Source organism: Lagopus leucura, unplaced genomic scaffold (assembly GCF_019238085.1).
Source record: "Lagopus leucura isolate 7727_CA_CO unplaced genomic scaffold, USGS_WTPT01 Super-Scaffold_100018, whole genome shotgun sequence".
NCBI classification, from domain to species: domain Eukaryota; kingdom Metazoa; phylum Chordata; class Aves; order Galliformes; family Phasianidae; genus Lagopus; species Lagopus leucura.
The window spans coordinates 13689788-13714029 of record NW_024962272.1 but is presented as its reverse complement, the minus strand read 5'-3'; the positions used below and the strand labels follow the sequence as shown (position 1 = coordinate 13714029).

Genomic DNA, 24242 nt, shown 5'->3' with positions numbered 1-24242 from the left:
TTTTCTTTTCTTTTCTTTTCTTTTCTTTTCTTTTCTTTTCTTTTCTTAGAGAAAGCAAACATCAGTCTTGAAACAGGTAATCTGATTAGTATTAAAATATGTACAATAAGACAGAACCAGACACTCATGGAGAGGCATGCTACAACAGTTTCTAGTGTGATTCCCTACATCCTCTACGCATTCAACTGTACTTTTCAAAGAAGTAAGTTTACTTGCAAGAAGCAAATTCATTGTTCTCTAATCTAACTGTGCAGTTGTAGAACCACATCATCTTTCTGACTGTTCACGTGGCTATGATTGTAAATACAACACTTGTGAACAGTTCAAAATGCAGACAGGATCAAAGGGACTGTACAAAGGCTGCCACATCAGAGTGACAATTACACATTACGTCTCTAACACTAGGCTGATACTTTCAAGGCCACAGCTTTCCTTCAACATCTTTGTATCAAGCTCAGTAACATTTGAAGTAAACAGAAGTTTCCTTCTCAGGAATGCAAGCCCTGGTAATTTCAACATCTGCTCAAAGAAAAGCATTGTATTGTTGCTTTATGTCACAGTAAAAGCATTTGATTTCAAAGACTACAAGCAGAAAGTCTTCTGCAAGATGGAAACATTAAGACTCATTGCACTGCATTAATTTGGACATTGCTCAAGTCCAGGCTTGATGGAACCGTGGGCAGTCTGATCTTATGGGTGCCCACCCTACCCATGGCAGGGAGTTAGAAATGGATGGTCTTTAAGGTCTCTTCCAATCCAAGGATTCTGAGATACTGTACTTATGACTCCAAGTTCTGTAATACAAGCCAAAGATGAAAGAGAGAAGTAATGCACATAGATGCGTGCTGTGCTACAGGTTAAAAGCAGCAGGCATCTGTATGTCTCCAGATGATCGCATTCTTACTGTGCCCTCTTGGGAGAAAAAAAAGAGGAGGGGGATGGGGAAATATTTCCCAAATAAGTATATTTCATACTTGCTCATTATACGCCTGAGATCCAAGGGCCACAACATCTCCTGAATGGCTTTCTGACCTCCTTGTTCTAGCTCCCTTTTGTTCTCACATAGTGTTTGGCAGAAATAGAAAGAACAGTCAGCACAGTAAGGCCACAGGCTACATTAACTTGCTGCAAGTGGCTCAGAAGTGTCTTTTTTTGGATTACTTCTATGACTGCAACACTCACGAGCCAGTAGCTAACGAAGCAGGTTACCAATTTAACAACAAAATTATTCCAGAATGTATAAAACAAAGCAGCTTCCTCTGTTAAGTCAGGCTCAGTTGCCCTTCCTTTTATTACTGCATCTATGTGAAATGCCGCACGCAGCAATTATAGCATGCAGTCACAGCAAGCTCTTTGAAAGCAGCCATCCTGTTCCACAATCATGTCATGCCTCCACTTAAAATGGATATATAATATTTTTAATACTATGTCTCTGTAGAGATAACAGAAAAAGCTACAATTACAACATTCAAATGATATTACACCTCCTATCAAATAAAAACCATAAAGGTCCACTAAATTTATTAAACATATTACTTACAGGACTTATGTTCAGAAAGGCACTGATGTCTGCAACTGCAATCCACAGTAGTCAACAGCAATGTTTTTTTCTACATACAGGCATGTAACAACAGTTACGCAGGGAAAAAAGCCCAACCTTAAAATCCCAAAAACAAATCTGGAAAGAAAAACAGCCATGGTGGTCACTTATTTCAAAATGCAAGAAGAATAGTCTTAACCAGAGTACTATGAGGTACTGCCTACTTCTAATGAAACACACATGATACTGAAATTAATTGTATCTGTTTCGAGAGAAATTTGCAACAGAAATGTATTCCTCAGTGTAGATTCACAACAACTAAGAAACATTACTTCAGGAACTTGCACACCTCCCAGTTTGAAACAGCTGCAGCTTTCATATTTCATCTGATGACAGTATCCTTAGGACTTTAAGGCTGACAAACACAAGCAAGTAAGATGAAAAAAAAAAAAAAAAAAGCCAAGATATTTTAAAATGCTCAGAAACATCTCTTGATCTATTTCTAGTTTGCCTCCTGACCTTACAATGGGACTAAGAAGACTGAGGGAGAAACTTGATAGACTCACTTTGTTTCTCCTCATCAAATACCCAGAAGGTATCTTGCCTCGCCTTCACTTTTCCTTAAATAAACTCTGGCTGCAAACTAGAACCATATTTTTTAATACCTCTTAAAAGCTTCCGGAAACAGATAGATTGTAGTCTTCTGATTACATGGTGGGAGGAGAGGCAAAGAAAGGCTACGAGCTATTAATCCTGCCAATAAAATCCTGAAGCCATAGAAACCTTATAAATCTTCCTAAACCTCATTTTGTCATTCAGTTGCTAAGAGCAACTTCTGTTTGTTTGAAATAAAACGTAGGACTCTGGCCCTTTGCTACTGGCACTGTAGCATGAATATGAAATGATACAAAAGCAATGTATTTCCTTCTCTGAATATATACAAAAGAACATAAAGGTACTTAAATTCCACTTGGCACTGCAGCCATCTCCTACAGGAAAACTTTCCATACTAGTGCAAATACCAAGAGGTGCACACTCCCATTACACTGCCACATCTCAGCAGCTACCACAGAGTCAGAAATCTGCTGAGCTGCCAAGGTCCTGGGTGGCCAAGAGGTCCAAGTCTACTGCAGTATCTGCTACGTACAGCCTCCTTGCCTTTTAAAAATCAACACCATGAGTGGAGGAGCCTACATCCCCTGTAATAGTTTCACACAAATACAAGACTCCAATAATTTAAGTGAAACACAGCAGGGATTTAATTTTGATGTTTAATTTACTATGTATATTAAGGATCAAGAGTTTAGGAAAACAACAGATGAACTTTACATTATTTAAAGTAAACAATTTGCATTCTCCCATACTAGAAAACTAACATGTTTGAAAACTGATAAACATGTTCCACTATTCTCTATTCTAGAGCAAAATGACACTATATGAAGTTGTCATGCTTAACTAATTAGCAAAGCAGAAGGTCCTCTTTTCAGTCTTAAAGCAAAATACAGCTCAGACACAATGATTCAAATAAGGTAGCATACTTACAGCAAAAAATCAGCAGTTTCTAAGTTGATTCCAATTTTTGACTTTGTATTAGACTGATAAGAAATATATTTTTAAAAAAATATGATTTTTTCCCAAGATCCTAGAATCAGAATCATAGAATCGCTCAAGTTGGAAAAGACCTTAAAGATCATCAAGTCCAACCACGACTAGAAATCTGGAGAGTAAAACTGCTGATTTCAAATCTTTTAACCTATTAGCAGATATTGATATCAAAATGGGACGTAAGGTTGCATATTTTTTTGCTGTTCACAGGACTGTGTTTAGGCAATGTATCAAAATGCATACAATAATTTGCCACAACATGAGGCTGTCATAATTTAAGTTTCATTTTGAATACTGTTATGGTTTGAAACACAGCACAGATAAATTGATATTCATCTTGAAGACGGTTGTTTAACCAATTTAAATGAACAGTCAAATCTATCAAAAACATTAAATCTTTGAGACTTTTTCACCTCCAAGTTCTGACACAAATTTTCCTTTTCATTCCATACGTGACCTGATATGATTTTGTTAGTCATAAGACGTTAGTATTTTACCTTGACTTAGACACCTTCCTTCAGAAAAGTTAATGACGTCCCCATAATCAGCATCCATTCTTTAAAGGAACTCCTGGAATTCATGGCTGAATCCATTGGACATTATGAAATTCACAACTTTGATCATGATTTGCACAACATTATCCATTTTTGAAGTTTTCACACGTAAAGTTCCTTGATGTATGATAAATTCACAAATGTGAACTGTTGGTGGCAACTGTACTGTCTTCTTCAGAAGTTCCTGTTTTTAGACAGCCACACCCAGGGCTCCATCAGCAGCTATACCAGATATGCTGGCCAAGGTTAAAGAAAAATTACTTTAATGTAATTCCTACTGCTTCATACAAATTCAGAGGTTTACTTCTATCTTTTAATGGCATCAAGGACGGCATTTCTTCAATGACATTATATTCGCTATCAATGCCTCTAATAAAAATAGCAAAATGAACTTTATTTGTAGCATCAGTATTTTCATCTATCACCAAAGCATAACATTTGAAGTCAGCAGTTTTAATCTCCAGATTTCTAGTCTTTTCAAATTGCAATCTTTGAAAGCTGACAAGATTTCCTGACAAATTAAGCATGGTACCATATTATTTGTCTCCACAAAAAAGTGCTTATCTGCCTCTTTTTCAATGAACACTCTTCTTTCATACATGCTGATTCTTTTTTGAGCTCTGTTTTCTCTTGCCACAACATTAGCTAAGCTGAAATACTGTTAGCACCAGTCACTGTGTTTTACTCACCAAATGGCACAGCACATGTAATGTGCAATACACACAGGTATCAACACGACTGAATGTAGTGGGTACGAGAGAGGCAGCACTGCACTGAACCCTTTCCTCCACAGTGTTCTGTTGTCACCTATGCAGCCTGCATTTGAGCTAAAAATTACTAATAATGTTAAATTTTACAGTCTTGTGGGGCCATATTACTAGCTGTCGAGGGCAGCAAATACATCTAGTCACTGTAATTTTAAAAGGCACATATAGTGGATTACTGGAATATTTCAGTTTGTTCCCTGTTTAAGCAAGTGAATTTTTGAATATTTTCAAGAATGGTGGAGAATTAAAACCTAAAATGATTATTGATGTATTTGGGCATTTAAGTCACTGTTTCATGACCGTTTAAAACAGTCACACTGTGACTAAGATACCGCATGATCATTATAAGTAGGTGAACTAGAACACAAAACCACTTGTATGAGTTGGTTTAGTACACCAAGTTCTATACTGCTTTGTACCTAGTAAGAGTGTCACTGCACTCCTTAGGTTACATGAACTTTATATCAGTCTACAGTTTTGTAGGAGAAAACATATAGTGACACTTGCTTTAAATAAATACAATTCATTTCAAGAACACAAATGGCTTTTCATTAGAGGGAATATTGTATTGTAACTTTCATAAGGTAACTTTAAGTGAATCATAAAACACAGGAACATTGAAGCAAAATGTGATATGGAACTAAATAAAAGCTTTGATTCAAAATAGTATTTCACTGTCACAACTGATAGTAGACATGTGTGTTCTACCCAAGACCTCACATTTAAACTCTATGCTCAAAAATAAATAAAAACAACTACAAAATGTAAAAGGCCAGACATGCAAACATTGATCCAGTTGCTGCATTCCACATCAGCAAATGTGTACATACCAGGTTTGTAAAAAATCACACCAGTTTCGGCTAAATATGAGCTCTTCAGTCCTTCCCTCTTTTCCCTAATTTGAAAAATGACTGGTCCTTCAATTATACTACTATACTTGACTACAGTGGGACTAATGGGAACATGAGCATCACATGCCTGCAGTGGGTTTGGCTAATGACTGAAACCTTACAGATATGATGTCATTGAAGAACTACATTGCCTAGATTTGAAATTGGCCCAATTGGACTAAATAAGCTGCTTTAATTCTCTCAGAACAGAGCAGAAGAGCATGCCTCTGTCTTGACCCACTGTACAAAAAAAAAAAAAAAAAAAAAAAAAAAAAAAAAAAAAAAAAAAAAAAGAACAGAAAAGTGAAGACTGAGCTCCTAGCCCAAAAAGCAGAATTTGTTGAATCTTCAAGGTTTAATAGTTTCAGTTACTCTTTTTTTTACAAAGTCTACAATTTCAAAGCAAAAAATAAGTATTTACTAACAGTTAATTTGAAGGAACTTACAGTCCTAAGCAATAACACCTGAACTCGAAACAAGACTTGAGGCTCCAGCCTTCTAGCCACTGTCACCAATGAAGAGCTGACAAACACTTCACACAGGCATGAGGCTAGCAGAAGGCCTCTAGAGGGCTACTGTGGCTACACTGGAGCAGAAGGGGCCATATGAGCAGCTTAAAACCAGCCAGCTCTTGCACATTTCCAAGTGTCAGCTGTGACAAAGGCAGGCATGACTATGTTCTCCACACATTCCTGGGCACCCTCCTACCTAGCCTTAGGACTTGATAATAAAGTTTCAAGACACCTGAGCCATAGCAGCATACTGGATGTCTCCCCCCTGCCTTGAGGAAAGTGGCTATGCATCCAGCTTAGCTTTTTAGAAATATCAGACAGGTTGTCAGTGGAACTGTGCCCACACCAGGCCACACACAGTCCTACAGGCAGCAAGCAGGGACAGCTGGCAAGCATATTAGGTGGAGGAAGGAAGCACTCTGTGGGCGCCAAGTACATTCAATGCGGAGCAATCCACATTTCAGAAGTCAGTTCACATCCTCTGCTGTCAAAAACCCCAAAATACGCACATTCTTCTTCAAGCCTAGGTATTTTGCTGAAGCTCAGATGCATAGAAAAAGACACTGTACTTGCAGAGGACTAGGCAAGGACTTAGAGGGATTTAAATGAGAGATGAGATTAATCATGCCCCTCCAGCTAGTAACAGCCAAACAAAAGTCTGAAATCCCTGACTCTCGTCTTCTGTGTTTCAAGATCAAAAAAACAGTATTATCAATCACTGACAGTTTTTAAAAAGCATTTTTAAAAACACTGTAAGCTACAGAAGTTATATTGAAATTAGATACAGATTGACAATTATGTTTCTCAAAACACAACATTTATTTACTCTTCAGGGGGAAGAGAAAGGAAGCAAAGCCAAACTGTATATAAATATATGCTGTGCGTTTTTTTAGTGTATAAGCTGGTCAATAAATCAAGATCTTAGAGAAAGCTCCCCCTAGCCTGAGAGGAAATCAAACGTGACAAGAGGTCTCTGTCAATTCCATTCCACTAATACTGCCTATGTTTCTTTAAGAAAACAGTACTTCTCCTTGTTTCATACGTTCTTCCAGCATTTTGCTTTCACCTACGTTTTGCCTTCTCAAGCAATAGCTTCAGACTTGTATTTTTCCACTATGAACTGACATCAACTCAAAACCTGCTCCTTAACTATTCAAGGGCATGTAGGCACAAAAAATATTGTCCTCCTGAGCAGGTTGGGTGTGGTACTTGAATATTGTACATTCCTTCAGTTAATTGAAAATCATATCTCTGCTTTTCAAAGGCTTGGTAAACACATGGCTTGGCAAAAAGATACTGAGAAAAAGCCAGGAAAACCTATTTCAAATTACTTTGATTTCAAGTATGCTGTAAATATATACATCGATTCACAATAGAATTTCTGGTGCTATATGCCAACATCCTCCTTTAAAACCAAGAAGAAGAAAAATCAAAAAGTAGGTCACTATAAAAATGTACAAAACTGGAAGAGAGACAAAATACAGTTCTTTATCCACAGTTTTACTAACTTCAGTTAATCGTATCAAAATTGAGATACGGATCCCCACAAATTAAGACAAACTCCATTGTTTCATTTATTTTTATTTTTCCCCAATAAGACCAATTTGTGGCAATCATATCCATTCTGTAAGACAGGTCCCATCTGTTACTGACATGTATCTGTTCCACAATAGAGAGCTGGGGAAAATTCTGAGCCTATACCAGCATTTCTTCTTTGTTTACAAAGGTACATGGAAAACACATTTATGAAGCATTATCCATAGCTACAACATACATATTGTCAAAGACACTAGACGGTTTGAGGAGTTATTAAAATAGTACCAAATGGATTACTCAGAACAAAGTCAGCTGAAAATTAGGGGAAATAAAACATTTACATACTGAGATATACCATCTTTGAAACAGCCTATTTCTTTCAAATGCTGAAAATTGATAGCTTTATCCTTATGGCTCCTAAGATTTTAAAAAACTTATTTAAAATTCATTTTTATCCAAGCCTACTACTTCAATAAATGTCAAGATTTGTCATCAATTTGTAAAAGCAGTATCTCACATACTTTTTATTACAACTTTAGTTATAGTCATGGATTAGCTCTTTAAAACTTCAGATAGCCTGTTTTTCAGTTGAAATTGTGGAAATTTCCAGAACAGGAAAGTATTCAATTGAGAAGGTCAGTTTCAACTTAATGCTGCTGACATAACGGACTGGATATCACAACAATATGAATGCAAAAATAAAAAGCATTTGCATACAAGACTAAGAACAGTTTTGTGCACTTCAGCTTTCTGGAGTCAGCTCGACTATCCCATCTGAAATCACACAATGGACTAACATGGTGAACACAAACTGTTTTCTGTGCTGAAATGTCAGTGCCATCCGGTCCAAACTTCAAGTTGCAGGCATGCCTGTTTGACTGTGAAGAAATAAGACCTTTAAGTGGTCATTAAGGGAAGTTTCCCTTGGTACACTGAGGGCTTGCCATGCCATTTTATCCAACAAGCATAACCTATCTCCCAAAAGTGATGGTTTGTTAATTCACTTGATGAATTATGTTTAGCAGATAAATGAAGTGTAATTTTAAATAAATACATAATACAGTCCCTGTACTCTAGATAGTTTGCATTCAGTATCACAGATAAAAAATATTTTTAACACTATCAGTAACACAAAAATATATAGTGCCATTTGCCAAAATTCCACATAAAACATCTTTTCTGAAAATTGTGTCACTATCAGTATGGGAGCAGCAGATGTGCTGTGTCATGGAGATAATAATTCATCTTTCTCCAATGCCCTTTACGGTGCCTCACTCCCTAAAAGGACTTGCCATGCTGGTGTGGTCAGATTAAATGGTATCTCTGCTCATAGCCATGAAGCTCCTCACTGCTCTCTGATCTTAGCACAGAAGGTCAAGTCCATAATAAATGCCAGGCAACTGAAACTGCACAGTTGTGGCCAGACATCCTGTTTGCGATGAATTCTATTTTAGATACTTTTATTAGTATTAGTATTAGTAACGGGAACTCCTGATTAAATCAGTTTGTTTGTTGTTATAAAGTAATTAATCTTGTAGCTAATTAATCCAAAAATACTTAACCAGAGATCTACTCCCATTTCTCACTGTCAGTTTGAAGGTTCTCCTCCCTACTGCCATCCCCACAAGTGCCTGACCTGCATCTCAGGAGCTTCCAGACTATCCTGAGAGGCAAAGATGCAGGCTTTCATAATTACTTCAAAAGGGTCTTTCTGCTATCTAATCTGAAAGTAATATAGTTAATGAAACTTGTAACATTATACTTCTAGATGGAGCCAAGACATTAAAAAAAATACAAAGCTCAAAACAATTTATGCAGAAATTATCTAACACCAAACTAGCAGAAGGCCACAAACATCACCTGGAGGATGGATATTCCCATCTGGGATGAAGTCTTTCTTAACAAGGACAAGTACTTTTCCCCTGATAAATTACAGCTTGGATCTCATTTAAGTTCAAGTTCACTTACCATATTGTCTTTTAAAATACCACCTCCTTCACTTTGAGGTAATAACTGGAAGATAGCTGAGAGATAGGACCAGCTACCCAGGTTTGCAAATATCCATTCACTACTTTGTACTGCATGATGTCTTATATGCTTTCAGTTTGGCAGCTCCTAAAATCAATCAGCTGTCTCTTGCCTTCCATCAGTTTACCCGTCATCATTCCAATTGACTTAGCAATGGTTTCAATTTTAGAAGAGCTTTCTGACTGAGAATTTACAGACTGCTTTATATACAATACACTCAGCACTTATATGTTGCTCTGTTCAAACACACACTCTCTCCTTGTATAAACTGCAGAATTCTAGAAGGAATGTCACACACAAAAGAAATACATCAGTAAAACAAAAACTCCAGAGAAAACAAAAACTATTTTCCTTTCAGAAGGAATGCCTGCGAAAGATGAAGTTGAGAGCATCAGCACCTTTTCTACAACCTCAGATGTTACTTATCTTCAAATCCACCGTATCTTTGGCTTATACTGAAACAATCAAGAAAGGATTTTAAATATTAGCTCTCGTTAGCTGTTTCAGGAACTACTTCCACTATGAAACCTACACTGAGCAACCTTTAGATACAGCTAATTTTTTAGCCATTACCAAACCTGTCCATGCTGGAATTAAGAAACAGCAGGCTCTGTTTAATCACTCTACTGCCTTTCCTAAAAGCAGAGTCCATTTATCTAAACTAACAAGCATACTGTAAAAACACTGGATCTGATATTAAAAAGTTTTTCTATTGCTACTTGGGTTGGAAACTAAAAAAAAAAAAAAAAAAAGACCTTCACACCGCTACTTAGGAACAGCCCACTCTGCAATAGGAAGTGTGGTGATGGGTCATTTTGAAGTTTACTAAAAAGTTTTTATCTGAAGTAGCAGGGAACAACAAATAATACCAACAGAAATGACTCCAGCACTGCCATAAAGAATCACACCAACATAGATTATATGTAGGCAAAGGAAACAAGTGGAAAACCCATTAAGACACTACCACATCAAAGGAGAAATCTGATAAAATGTTTCAAAAATAAAAGTTAAGTCTAAACAGAAGAAAAAAAAATAAAACAAAACAAATCACATACCTGGTTGATGATAACTACAGGTCCTTAGGAAAAAGGGGGAAAGCCCCTTTCTGTGAAAAATTCTGAAGTGCAAGATGCTCAGGCAAGTTTGAGGGCATGTGTGTATGTACACACACACACATATATATATATATACATACATATATATACACATGCATATGTACACTCACACATATATATGCCCATATACACACTGAATATATATATACTGAGGAGGATTTCTTCAAGTTTCATAAATAAGAACCTTTTCTATCCTGCATAAATTTTTGACCCAACAAAGAAAACATACATGAAAAAAATTTGCATCCCAGTTGCCTGCTCTGTTTGTCACACGCTTCACAAGAACTTCAAATAACTCATCTTGTAACCATGCCTAATTTAATATGAAAGTCAGAATTTCAGCTCAAACCCTTAGGGGAACTCAGCTGGATTACTGTTAAATCTTTGCCAGTGCTTTGGAAAGTCTCTGTTGCAAAACACCCACCCAGACTTAACTAAGCCAAGATGGTACTGATTTCAATAAACTGTAAAAAAAGCCTCTTGCACTATATGCTAGCTTATAGAATATGGAGGATATCCTTGTAAGATCATCTTTAATTTGACATTTGCTCTATATATCTTTTCATTCCCACCTCCCATCTCTCAACTTTAAAAGCAAACACAACATAAAATTAAGTAGCCAAATTCTCCCTTCCTGTAACTTAAAGAGACTTTAGTTTTATGCCCAGTTCTAGAGTGTTTTGCAGGCCAGCAGTGTGACTATTTGCAATATGAAGGAGATTGGTAAATGAAGGAGAAGAGAAGCTGCCCCAGTGGAACATGCAGGTACTGAGGGGGAAAACAAACAGTCTTCACTTCAGCTTTCTATCTGCAGTTCATCTCCCAAGCCTACCTAGATCTCCTCAGCCACGATGCTAATAGCAATGAGCACAACAATAAAATCTCAGTGAAGTTCCTTGTGTTGATTATGCTTTGTGGTTTGGTCACTTTTCATTTGATGACTTCAAGTTTATTTATATAAATTGCTCATTAATGTAACCAGAGTCCTAAGTTGACAGCATGTTGATTCAGCTTTTCTCATTTCCCAGTGTGATGAATGTTGAGCTATTGCTTTTTTTTTTTTTTTTTTTTTTTTTGATCTGCAAGTGAGTAACAGAGTTCACGTTTCTGTGTTCATGATCAGGTTTTCATAAACATTTAACGGGTACTGACAACAGTACAGTCAGTTAAAACTCACATAAGCATCTCCAAAAGTAATTCTTTCCAACAGTAAATGTGTTGAGTCATAAGGAATTTCCATTGCCATCCAAATACAATTTTATAACATTTTATTATTTGACTTGGTCTATGACTCCAGGGTAGTAGACACATTCAGACAAAAATTACTCAAGAGTAAGGAAGCTGAGAAACATGTGATTCACACTGGAAAGAAAAATAGGACTAAGATACTGAGAAGCTGATGTCTAGCACAAAGAACAATTACTCAGGTGCTCTGAAAACAGCAACAACAGGGACTCCCTAAACTTTCACAGTCATCACATCTCTGCCTTTGAACGTTTTAGAAATATTAACCTGACAGGACAAAACTAAGTATATTTTAACATTACAAAGAAACAGAACTCAGTCTTGCATACTTTTCATGCATACTGTAATCACTTGTGTGATGTAAGACAGGACAAAAGTATGTTTCAGTAACTGCAACACTGCAGAACTGCAGAGATGGAGACTTCTTCAGAGATGCCTTCAAGACCTTAACAATGGAAATTGAAAGGTAGCAGTTACAGCAAAACAGTGAGGCACCCAATTTCTCCTTAACTGAAAGAGCCAACTAAAGCAGCAGCACCATGGCAGTCCAGGTAGAAGATGCATCCAGACCTACAGTTCAATTCCCAGATGAATGCTGAGATGGGAAATGAGGAAAATATAAGCTAAGAAGGGGACCAGAATTCCAAGCTCCTTTTCACTCAGCCATCATTGTGTCACAACAAGAGTGGTGTTGTAAAGACAGTATAGTTATGGAGGAAAAAAATCATCAGTTTTTTAAACATGATCATCAGACTACTGAGTCTGCTATAAAATAAACCACTTCGTGTATTCAGTTTAGACCCACAATGAATAAAAAATCACAGACATACTGAGGAGCCCTGTTTTCCATATCCAAACAATTCATGGATGACAATCCAATATAGGTTGAAGTTTTTGAGCACTTTCTTTCAAAAACAAGCATCTAAAATAAAACAAAAAAATTGTACGCATATGGCACCATGAAAGAGTAAACAATATTGCTTTTGGATCTAGCCAAGGGATTTCTGTTATATGAGGAAACCAAGGCTGACTTGTAAAAATCTAAAAATAGTTCTAAAAATGCTTCCTGTCTCAATGCTTAGGACAAGAGAAAACAAATGAAAAGATTTAAATGTCTAGAAGCCATCTAGGTCATTGTTATTATACAACCATCCTTTCTAAAACCTCCTCAAACAAATTCCTACACAGGACATTCACGGACTATAACTGATTAAAAACAAGTGCAAGATATGAAATACACCCTGTAAGTAAAATGATTTGCTTTCTGAAGTCCCCATATACCTTACAAACTGAAAAGGAAACTGTAAGAGAATCTCACGGTCTGACCAAATATTTTTAACTAAATATAATCCTTTAAATGTTTACTTACATGCCACTTTATACCAGAAAGCTGTATCAGAACAAAAGGTATTCACACAGGATATTTTTAAATTCTTGTCTTAAATAGTCTTAAAGTAATGGACATCAATAGGATAAGTATACCTGAACAGCAAATAATTATGTATACAATTACTATTTTTCATAGGTTCCAACTTTTAACTACTTCCAGGTCATTTGTATCTTTCTTTAAGCTGTGCAAGTACAAGATGCTAGCACATTTCTAGCTTCTAAACTAACTCATACTCCCAGTGTGATTATACTTCAATACTATCATACAGTGCATGAAAGTAACCTGAAAGTTATATAACCAAAACAATTTGAACTAAAAAGAAGATTTAGCAAGATTTTGTTTGGTATTCTTTTCTCCCTCTGTGATATAAAAATTACAGGACAGTATATACTCATCTAGACAAGCAAAGACGAAAAGGTAAATCACTGTCCATTAAATTATTATCCTTTAGCATCCAAAACCTATACTTACATTTGACACTTCAAATCAAAACCACAAAACATAGCCTTAATTAATTATTGAAAATTATGTTCTACTGCATTATAAAACTGCAGTATTCCAGGTATTGAACTCAATGATCCCCGTGGGTCCTTTCCAACTCAGAATCTTCTATGAAATTCTAATAAAATGAATCTACTTCTGCTTAAGTTTATCTTTTCAATTATACTGCTGTATGTGCTGGGGATTTCATGGATAATGGTGTGGCTTAATTCGTTTGCATTTACAACATAAAGAGCCCTCAAGCAAAGGGTTGTGTTCAGGCACCACAGGTGATGACTGCAGCCTATTTCCTTCCTCTAACCAAATCTCTTAGATATCTTTGTATATACTTAACATCACTATACCTCTGTTTCCCATTTCTAAAACCACTGTAAGTAATAATTACTGTTCTTATGCAGTGATATTAGAAGAAGTACACATATTTGAGATATCTCATGCAGTGGTAATGATAAAATTCTTAGATAAAAAAAAAAGCTTTGAAATCACAGAATTCCTTTCCCTAAACATCATCTAGTTCCAATCCCCTTGCCATAGGCAGGGATCCTTCCCACTAGATCAGGTAGCACCAGTCCAGCCCGGCTTGAACATCTTCAGCAATGGGGTATCCACAGGTTCTCTAGGCAAACTGTTCCAGTGCCTCATCATCAACATAGTAAAGAATGGCTTTAAACTAAGAGAGGTGTTTGGAAGACATCACCACTTGTCCTATCACTGAACTACCTTATAAACAGTCTCTCTCCAGCTTTCTTATAGGCTGCCTTTTTAGGGGGGTATTAGAAGGCTGCAATGATGTTTCTTGTAGAGTCTTCTCTCTAGACTAAACAGAATCATAGAATCACAGAATCGTAGGGATTGGAAGGGTCCTCCAGAGATCATGGAGTCCAAGCCCCCTGCCAAAGCAGGTTCCCTACACCAGGTCTCACAAGTAGGTGTTCAGGCAGATCTTGAACATCTCCAGAGAAGGAGACTCCACAGCCTCCCTGGGCAGCCTGTTCCAGCGCTCCATCACCCTCACTGTAAAGAAGTTCTTGTGCACATTTGTGCGGAACTTCCTATGCTGCAGTTTCTGGCCGTTTCCCCTTGTCCTGTCTCCACTCATCACTGAAAAGAGTCTGGCCTCGCCACTCTGCCCCCCACACCTTAGACATTTATAGACTTGGATCAGGTCCCCTCTCAGTCTTCTTTTCTCAAGCCTAAAGTTCACTTAGCCTTTCTTCACAGGGGAGATGCTCCAGGCCCTTCACCATCTTCATGGCCCTCTGCTGGACTCTTTCCAAGAGATCCCTGTCTTATTCGTACTGGGGAGCCCAGTCTGGACACAGTACTCCAGGTGAGGACTCAACAGGGTAGAGTAGAGGTGGAGGATCACCTCCCTCGACCTTCTGGCCACACTCTTTTTAATGCCCGCCAGGATGCCATTGGCCTTTTTGGCCACAAGGGCACACTGCTGGCTCATGGCCAACCTGCCGTCCACCAGGACACCCAGGTCCCTCTTTGCAGAGCTCCTCTCCAGCAGCTCATCCCCCAACCTGTACTGGTGCATTCCTCCAATTATTCCTCCTCAGATGCAAGACTCTACACTTGCTTTAGCTAAACCTCATCTGGTTTCTTACTGCCCAGCTCTGCAGTCCATCCAGGTCTCGCTGAATGGCAGCACAGCCTTCTGCTGTGTCAGCCCTCCTGCCAACTTTGTATTTTCAACAAACTTACTGAGGGTGGCCACTATCCCCTCATCAAGGTAATTGATGAAGATGTTGAAAAAGACTGGACCCAGCACCAACCCCTGAGGAACGCCATTACTTACAGGGCAACCCTCTTTGCTCTGCCAGTAAGGCAGTTCTCAATCCATTTCACTGTCCACTCATCTATCCCACACTTCCTCAGCTTTGTTATAAGAATGTCGTGGGAGACGGCATCAAAGGCCTTGCTGAAATCAAGATAGACTACATCCACTGCTCTCCCACCATCCACTCAGCCAGTGACAACATCGTAGAAGGCTACCAGGTTGGTCAAGCATGACCTCCCCCTGGTGAATCCCCTGCTGAAACAACTCGATTTTCTGAGGTGGTCTGCATAACAGAGGTGCTCCAGCACTTTGATTATCTATCCCTGTGGCCTTCCTCTGGACTCGTTGGACTTGTTCCAACAGGTCCATGCATTTTTTATTTTAGGGGACATAGAGTTAAATGCAATATTCCAGGTGGGGTCTCACAAGAACAAAGTAGAGGGGAACAATCACCTCCTTCAGCTTGCTGTTCATACCTCATATGATGCAGCTCAGGATATGGCTGACTTTCTTGGCTGCAAGCATGCACTAATGACTCAGATTGAGTTTTTTTCATCATCCAGCAACCCCAAGTCCTTATTCCTGGGGCTGCTTTTAATCCATTCTAGCCCAGTCTCTATTTCTGTTTGTCAGTGTTGTGACTCAGGTGCAGAACCTTGCACTTAGTCTTGCTGAGCTTTTTGACATTTGCATGGGAAAACCTCTCAAGCCTGTGAAGGTCCCTCTGAACCACACCTCTTTCCTCATTTTCTATGAAAGACACTGAGTAAACACATAGGCACATTACAACTCAGTCTTCATGCAACTAAGTATTTTGTTCTGAGAAGTCCAGAATGTAGATTTTATATAATTCAACCCCACAACTTAGAGCTGCTACAAAAAAGGACCAATGCTGAAAAAGGACACAATACTGAAAAACATTTTGTTATCATGAATTTTTCTTCTCCTACCCTGATAAACAAAAGCTGTTAGTTTTCAAGGAGTAAAAATTTAATCTCTGAAAAAATATTGCAAATGTTCTAGAATGAGAGGGTGTATTAGAATGAAAGCATGATATATTAATTACTTTGACTAGCAAGAAAAATCACACATCTTCAGTTAACATATCTGTATATACAAACTCAAGTAAACCAAAATCACCATTCTTAGCTTCCTAGCAACCATTTCTCTTAATTATTTGAAAACCTAAGTGTTTTACTCCGTTATTATAAAATAACGTCGTAATACAGACTTCATTTCTCAATTGCAAATTTAGGTGAAAAACTTAAAAAGATTTGCACTTAATTCCTTCTGGTGGGTTTCTCACACTACAAAACCAGCATATTCTTAGAAGGGCACTGTCAGAAGTAGGGAAGGGAAATTACAAAAGAGGGATGAAAACTGAGCTTAAGACAAAAGAATTCTACAATTTCTCTCTCTCTCTCTCTGATTATCTCCTCACTTGACCCAAAGCCCTACACAATGGCTTCTTTTATGCTGTAAATAGGAAAAAACATTGAATCACATCTCCCAGTAAAAAAATACTCCAGGCAATTAGCAGATTTCTGATTTTCAATCAGAAAGTGGTCATTTGAAAGAAAGATCTTGAGAATGAACAACTAAGGTCTACATTTAAACATGAGTAGTTTTACTAAACTCATCAGAACTACAGCCAAAACATGGAAGTTTCTTGAATTTAAACAAACTGAAGATAATCATAGCTATTTGAAGATGAGGCCTGAGCCGTCATCTTTTCTTTGAAATAAACAAGATCCCAGGCATGGAAACATTTAATGTTTTGGAGATTTATTTCATTTCCTTTTGCAGAATCAATGCGAGAACGTAAGCAAGATACTCATTAGCCTTCCAAACTAAGACCAAAACCCCTATCTTCTCATGTACTACAGTGAAGGAAAAAAACAACTGCAAATTCATGACGTGTCTGTTTACCACATGTGGGGTATATGACCTGACACCTAAGTAGGATATAGTTCACAAAATCAAAATAAAATAAAGTAAGTAGAATAAGTAAATAGAAGTAATGAAATACAATTTTTTGGTAACTTGTGTCAAGTGAACAAACTGTCTCATAGGCTCAATAGGCTCAAAGTGTCAACAGAAATGCTTTCTGCAGTTGGGACAGTCATAACATCTCTGTCATGCATCTGCAAAGATTCCCAGAAATGATCAATGGCTCTATGTCCAGGTGGAGGCTGGTAACAAGTGGTGTCCCCAGGGGTCTGTCTTGGGACTGGTGCTCTTTAACATCTTTATCAATGACATCAATGATGGAATCGAGTGCACCCTCAGCAAGTTTGCTGACGACACCAAGCTGAGTGGTGGGGTTGACACAGTAGAAGGAAGGGATGCCATTCAGAGGGACCTCGACAGACTTGAAAAGTGGGCCCAGGTGAACCTGATGAGGTTCAACACAGCAAAGTGCAAAGTTTTGCACTTGGGCCAGAGGAATCCCAGGCATCCAAACAGACTGGAAGGAGTGGTCCTTGAGAGCAGCCCTGCAGAGAAGGATCTGGGGGTCGTGATAGATGAAAAGCTTAACATGAGCCAGCAGTGTGCTCTTGCAGCGCAAAAAGCAAATGGTATCCTGGGCTCCATCAGAAGAGCGGTGGCCAGCGGGGACAGGGAGGTGATTGTCCCCCTCTACTCTGCTCTTGTGAGGCCGCATCTGGAGTACTGTGTCCAGGTCTGGAGCCTCCAGTAAACGAAAGACGGAGAGCTGTTGGAGAGGGCCCAGAGGAGAGCCACAAAGATGATCAGGGTGCTGGAGCACCTCCCCTATGAAGACAGGCTGAGAGAGCTGGGCTTGTTCAGCCTGGAGAGGAGAAGGCTGCAGAGTGACCTCACTGCAGCATTTCAGTACCTAAAGGGAGCCTATAAACAGGAGGGGAAAGCAGCAGTTTGAAAGGGGAGATAACAGCAGGACAAGGGGAAACGGCTTTAAGTTGAGGGAGGGAGATTTAGGATGGATGTCAGGGGGAAGTTCTTTACAGAGAGAGTGGTGAGGTGCTGGAACAGGCTGCCCGGAGACGTTGTGGATAACCCCTCTCTAGGGGTGTTCAAGGCCAGGTTGGATGGGGCACTGGGCAGCCTGGTCTAGTATAAAATGTGCAGGTTAGAGGGCCTGCACGTGGCAGGGGGGTTGGAGATTCATGATCCTTGAGGTCCCTTCCAACCCTGGCCATTCTATGATTCTGTGTGATAGAGCTCATGCTTCTGCCTTGCCTTTATTAGGGCTCTCACAGGAATATGGCAGATCTAGAATTTCACTAACAAATTCACTGGAAGTGACCAGTGGATGCCTAAATTGAAAGTATAAAGACGTTTCTTTTCCATCAGAAATTTTTCAGGAAACATAAAAGATTTTCTTGAGAGCTCATTAACAACTAGAACATGGTTATGATACAGGAAAACAACAAGATTTCTTACACTTTCTTTATTAATTGCCACTGGATATCATGCCTGAATCTAAACTATGAAAAAAATAAATATGTAAATATCCTACAAATATTTATGAAATGTCAAGATACTGTAAGCTGGTTTTAAATGCTTCCACAGGTTGTACAAAACCTGTGAGCAATGCATCCATCTGTAGATATGAACTAGCCAGTTGTGAGAGGTCACTCTATTTGTACCTGCCAGAAAAGTAACACAAGAAAAAAGAGCACAGTAATATATACAAAATTTTAGGAATTTAATCCTCTCTGTTCAATTAAAGCTACACAGCATTTACTTGCATTTAACAGTGAGCTACCTTTGATTTCCCAGAGTTTCTTGGAAGGTAGATGGCAAGCAGGAGGGTCAGTATTATAAGAGTAAATCTGTGGCCACTACTGAGGAACTACAGCTATCAAAAAGGAGAATGAGAACTTCCAAATCTTTAATTAGTTCTGTAAAGGCTCTAGCCTTTGCCTTCTGTGATCATACTTCTTTAAATTCAAATGATAAATTCTACACTTAGGAAAAACTACACATGCCTTTCCTATACAATACCTGAATATAATCTAAACTGATTAAAGACAGCCTGATATCGATTGCCAAGAATCATTATTAAAAATTATTACACATTGTCAAAAATAAGTTTAATAAATGTAAGACTAAAATGCAACAAATGTAATACCGAAATAAAGCATGTTCAAGCAGGAAGATTGTTAACAGCTCCTTTGGAGCCTTCAGAATCAGTAACATGGAGAACTTGAACCACTTGTCTCCAGAACTGTATATTCTCAAGTAATTTTTTTTTTTTTTTTAATTTTATTTTTTTAGGAAATTCTGTAGAAGGTAGCTAATGAAGTACTAGTTTCAAGTGCAAAAAGTTGCTCCAGTTCCAAATGCCCCCAGATGAACGCTTTTCTTCCTTACTCCCAAACTCACTGATCACTGCTCAGAATTTATTAAGCAATGGAGGATGAGACATTTGAGAAATATTAAAAGCAATCAAATCCTGTTAAATCCTGTTTTTCTGTTATTTTGGAAAGAACAAATCTATTATCACATTTTTCATTTCCTGTTTTATTCAAGACAAAAGGTACTTGTGAGCTAGGGTGTAAAGGCACACATAGCAACCACACACATACACAAAAAAAAGGGGTTCAGTAGACTAAAAAGACTTCATAAGTTTCTGTAATTCATCTTGTGATAACATGCACAAAGACAGCCTCATTAAAATACCTCCAATGAGGCCAATTGCCAAATATTGTTCTATCACAGGAGTGTAACCAATTCTTCCTGCCAATCAGAACAAACATAAACCTTCTGCTAGAAGGTGTTTTTTGTCTTTCCTGTATGAACTTCATATCTTAGATTAAAGTGGCCTTAAACTTTCACTGCATGGAAGAAGGATGGCAGGTGGTTTGAAGTACTGTAACTAGTAGTAATGTCATTATCTATAAACCTCAAACTATTTTAGCACATGGCCATGCTGGTCTGAATTCTCCTAATTTTGAAATGGTCATGTCTGACTCTGAAAATGGAATGGGTGCATCATTAGGTTGCTTCATTGTTCTAGAAGTGTGGCAATAACATGCATCACAATATGTATTAGGGAGGCGCGCTATGAAACACGGCATGCTACAATAGTTTCAAATAGCAGCAGGGATTATTAAAAAGGACAAAGGACATTCTATCACAACAGTACTGCAAATAAGATACAGCTAATACTGGATTCAGAAGCGGACTAATTTTTTGAATTATTATTATTATGGTGACAACAAAAACTCCATACATTTTTATTTTTATTTTTTTTAAACACAGGCACAACTGCTATCAAGTGCTTTTCAAGTTAACTCTCGGGCAGTGTTACCCTAAAGTTTTGAGCCATATAGTTACAGTTCCCAAACAATCCATAAATGTTTACAGCTAAATGATGAAAATATTTAGCATTAAGAGTCTGAAATTACATATTTGTAGGGTTCCTAGAGTTCTGTAAAACTAACCAAATTCGAAAAGGTTCTGAAAATGATTCACACAAACACTATCTGAAGAACACTCTAGGGTTTTTTCTTTAGTTGTTAAGTTCTGCACTGTATGTAAGTTCAAGATATTTATTTCAGATTTGGTCCCTGCTTTGATTCTCGGTGTAGTGGATTCAAATTAAAACATTAAAAAAGAATAGGAACATGAAAGTTTTGAAGGTAAGCTTTAGCAAGTTCATGCTTGTTCTGAAAGCATAAGGAAAATTAGCTTGGTTTTCTAGTTATACCAGAAGAGGCCAGTAACCTTACTGTAATTGCACTTGTGATACAAGCTGATACCAGCTCTTACTTTTCTGTTTCCTTATTGTTCTGCTCCTCATCTTATGTTTTTATCTCATCTTTGTTTTCCTTTTCTTCAGTCCTTTCTCCATCCTTTTTTCTTTACAAATTTGTTCACTTTAGTATTTGCTCACAAAGTACTTAATCTGTTGTGCAACACTGTTTCCGCTACAAGCCAATATGTACCCAGACAAAGTTAAAAAATACTAGTGGAACATATAAACTGACTGGGTACCACCTACGTTGGCTGGTAAGTCTGTACTGAAAGATAAGTTGTAACCAAAGTCTCAATTTTAGTATTGCAAAAAACCTCTGCCGGCGCCAAGAAAATCACGCTCCTTTTCCTCTTCTCTGTTTCCACTGAAAAAGCCATCATTGCAATGAACAAAATCCTAGAGAACATAAAAATTCTCACCCCTACTCAATAATTTCATTATCCAATGTAAGGTCACTGATGTGCCCTTTTGTTCCCAGGAGGTTGACCAACCTGCAGATGCAGTTCTGTGACTGTGCATTGAATCTCAAAGAATTATTAATACTTACACATACTAGAAGAAAATGTATATTCTTACCTTTAATTTTAATTCATATTGACATTCACAGATCTTGCAACAATATTGTTTTTTGATAATTGGGTATTTCATAGTATAATACATTTTTTTTTTTTGCATTTCTAATATGATTAGTCTACATACTAGAAGTCTGTCTCTCAAATCTTCTAACAGTGGGACCTGAACAACCTTTCAAATACAGATTGAGTTTTATCAGCAAACATGGATTTTGCACTGAGAAAGCTTTTTCCTGTAATAAGAAAGGAAGAGGCTGTGACAGTATAAAGTACTTTTAAGACCATGTTGAAAATGTGACAGCAGACCTACTTCATCCTTTGTAATTTAAAAACTACTTGAAATTGCAGCTTGTATTAGGGCTATTTCCATCTTCAGTGCATTTTGCTCAACAATTCACATATTGGTAGTTTTGAACTGTTAAGAAATCAGTGGTAGCATAGAACAAACAAATAAAAATGGCAAATGTGCAAATAAACATTCACATACTTGAAAATGAACAGAAATTGAATTACTTGGTGTGAGTTCATGCAATCTCTGTTTAGATCACATCATTCTAATGTATGACAACACAGAACGTCTTATTCTAAATGACATGTAATTTGGTGGCGTTTTTTAAATGCACTATAGAGCTGTTGAGTCACCCACATACAACAATGCACTTTGTGGACATTTGTCAAATACTGCAATGCCCATACTAAGGCAACACATCCCAGGAGCTGGCAGTCATGCTATCAGCAAGAATTTGGCTACAGAAACAGCAATGATTCATCATACATTCTAGAAGCACTGTCGAAACAGCAAAACAACATGCTGCTATTTTGATCCTTTAAAGGTAATGTTTTAAAAAATGATAATTAAAAATATGTTTCTAAAGTCAACATGAGCAAAAATAAACCCACAAAATTCTGTTAATGCATTTGGAAATGCATCTTTATTCATAAGTGATAACTATTAGAATCATTTTTTTCCTCAAGAGAACAGAAAATGGTTATTTAATACAAGTGCCAGTTGATCATTTACCTCCCTACTTTGTGATTTAAGTAGTCAGTATTATAAGACTATCATAGGAAAAAAAAAAAAAAGTTTTTCATTTACAACAGGCAAGGCACATGTTTAATGCAGTTTAGTTTAGATTGTGTGCAGTTTAAGAAGTCCTCTGCAGTAATTTCTAAAATAATCACCAAGACACCCTCATGAATTCCATTATAGTGTAACTACATGATCTGTAAGACTTAGAAAACCACTTTGACTGAAGAACCAAAAGCATCATCAGAGCACCTTTTTCAATGCAGGCATCATATCTTCTACTGTCCCACTGCTCACCAACACAGATTGTCTCTCAGATAAACCTATCTGAAGATTTACAAATAACGGTGCAGGTCCCATAAGCTCTTGTTCTGAAGTACTACTGATACTTCTCATGAGAGCGCTCTTCTTACCTTTATTCTGCAGAACATTGAATTTTAACACAAAACCAGAGAACTTTTGTCTCTGAAACTGCAGACTAATGATTTCTTTCTACTAATAATTTATTTCCACAGAAGTTACATAGTGAAATAATTACTATCACCTTGTCAGAGAAACCAAGAACACCTCTTTATAATTTATAAGCATCATCTTAAAATCTTTCCACTATGCTGCCCTTTGCCCATTTGCACAAACACACAACGTGAACCCTTACCTTCTGAAAAACAACTTCATCCTGCTTTCTTTTCTTTTTGCTGCTTTTTCTGATCCTCTGGTTTGCCTGAATCCATTTTGTGACCTGGAGTTCAAAACCATAGTGGTTTTTTAGAAAGAGGATGCGATGAGAGTGCATCCACTCAGCATTAATAAGAACCTATAAACAGACTCGAGACAATTTTTTCCATTGCTTCACTGGGAAAGGAAAAGCATTTTCCTATCCTGAACGATGTGGTCGTAGGTACTTGAACAATTAAAAAAAATTAAAAACAATTAAAAAAACAGTTACTTGAACACGGCTGAAGTGAAACGCTGTTCTCCACTCTGTGAAGAGCTATTTTTCTTTCTTTCTTTGCTAAAGCAAAACTGCACCTTTCAGCGTAAGGTGCTTCGGTTGTTGTTTTTTGTTTGTTTGTTTGTTTTAATAAAGAAAAGGTGTCTGAAGCCAGACCAGGCTGCCAAATGTAAAGTTATTACTCCTGCATGCAAAAATCCTGGGGACAACTTCTGCACTCCATCCCTTACACTTTCTGTTACAAATCAGAAATTTACTTCCAGCCACCGACGTCAGCCGGTGTTGTCGTTATTATTAACAAAACAACAACACGTGGTTTTTCCCCCATACAAGCGCCTCTATGCCTGGGAAGAGAGCGATGATGCTTTTGAAGCAAAAGCGGCACGGGAGGAGATCAGGCGGAAAACTCGAGGAGGGGACCCATGAAGAGCGAAGCGGGGCGAAGCGGGGCGAAGCGGGGCGAAGCGGGGCGAAGC

General features: G+C 37.8%; 1 protein-coding gene across 1 annotated transcript in view; it reads right to left on the bottom strand.

Annotated features, from left to right (window-relative positions):
• Nucleotides 1–24242, bottom strand: part of LOC122183428 (aminopeptidase O-like) — a 45139-nt gene that overhangs the window by 20432 nt on the left and 465 nt on the right. Inside the window, exon 3 of the mRNA XM_042877324.1 lies at nucleotides 23470–23553. Coding sequence (XP_042733258.1) covers nucleotides 23470–23553 — 84 coding nt within the window. The remainder of the gene's footprint in view (nucleotides 1–23469; nucleotides 23554–24242) is intronic.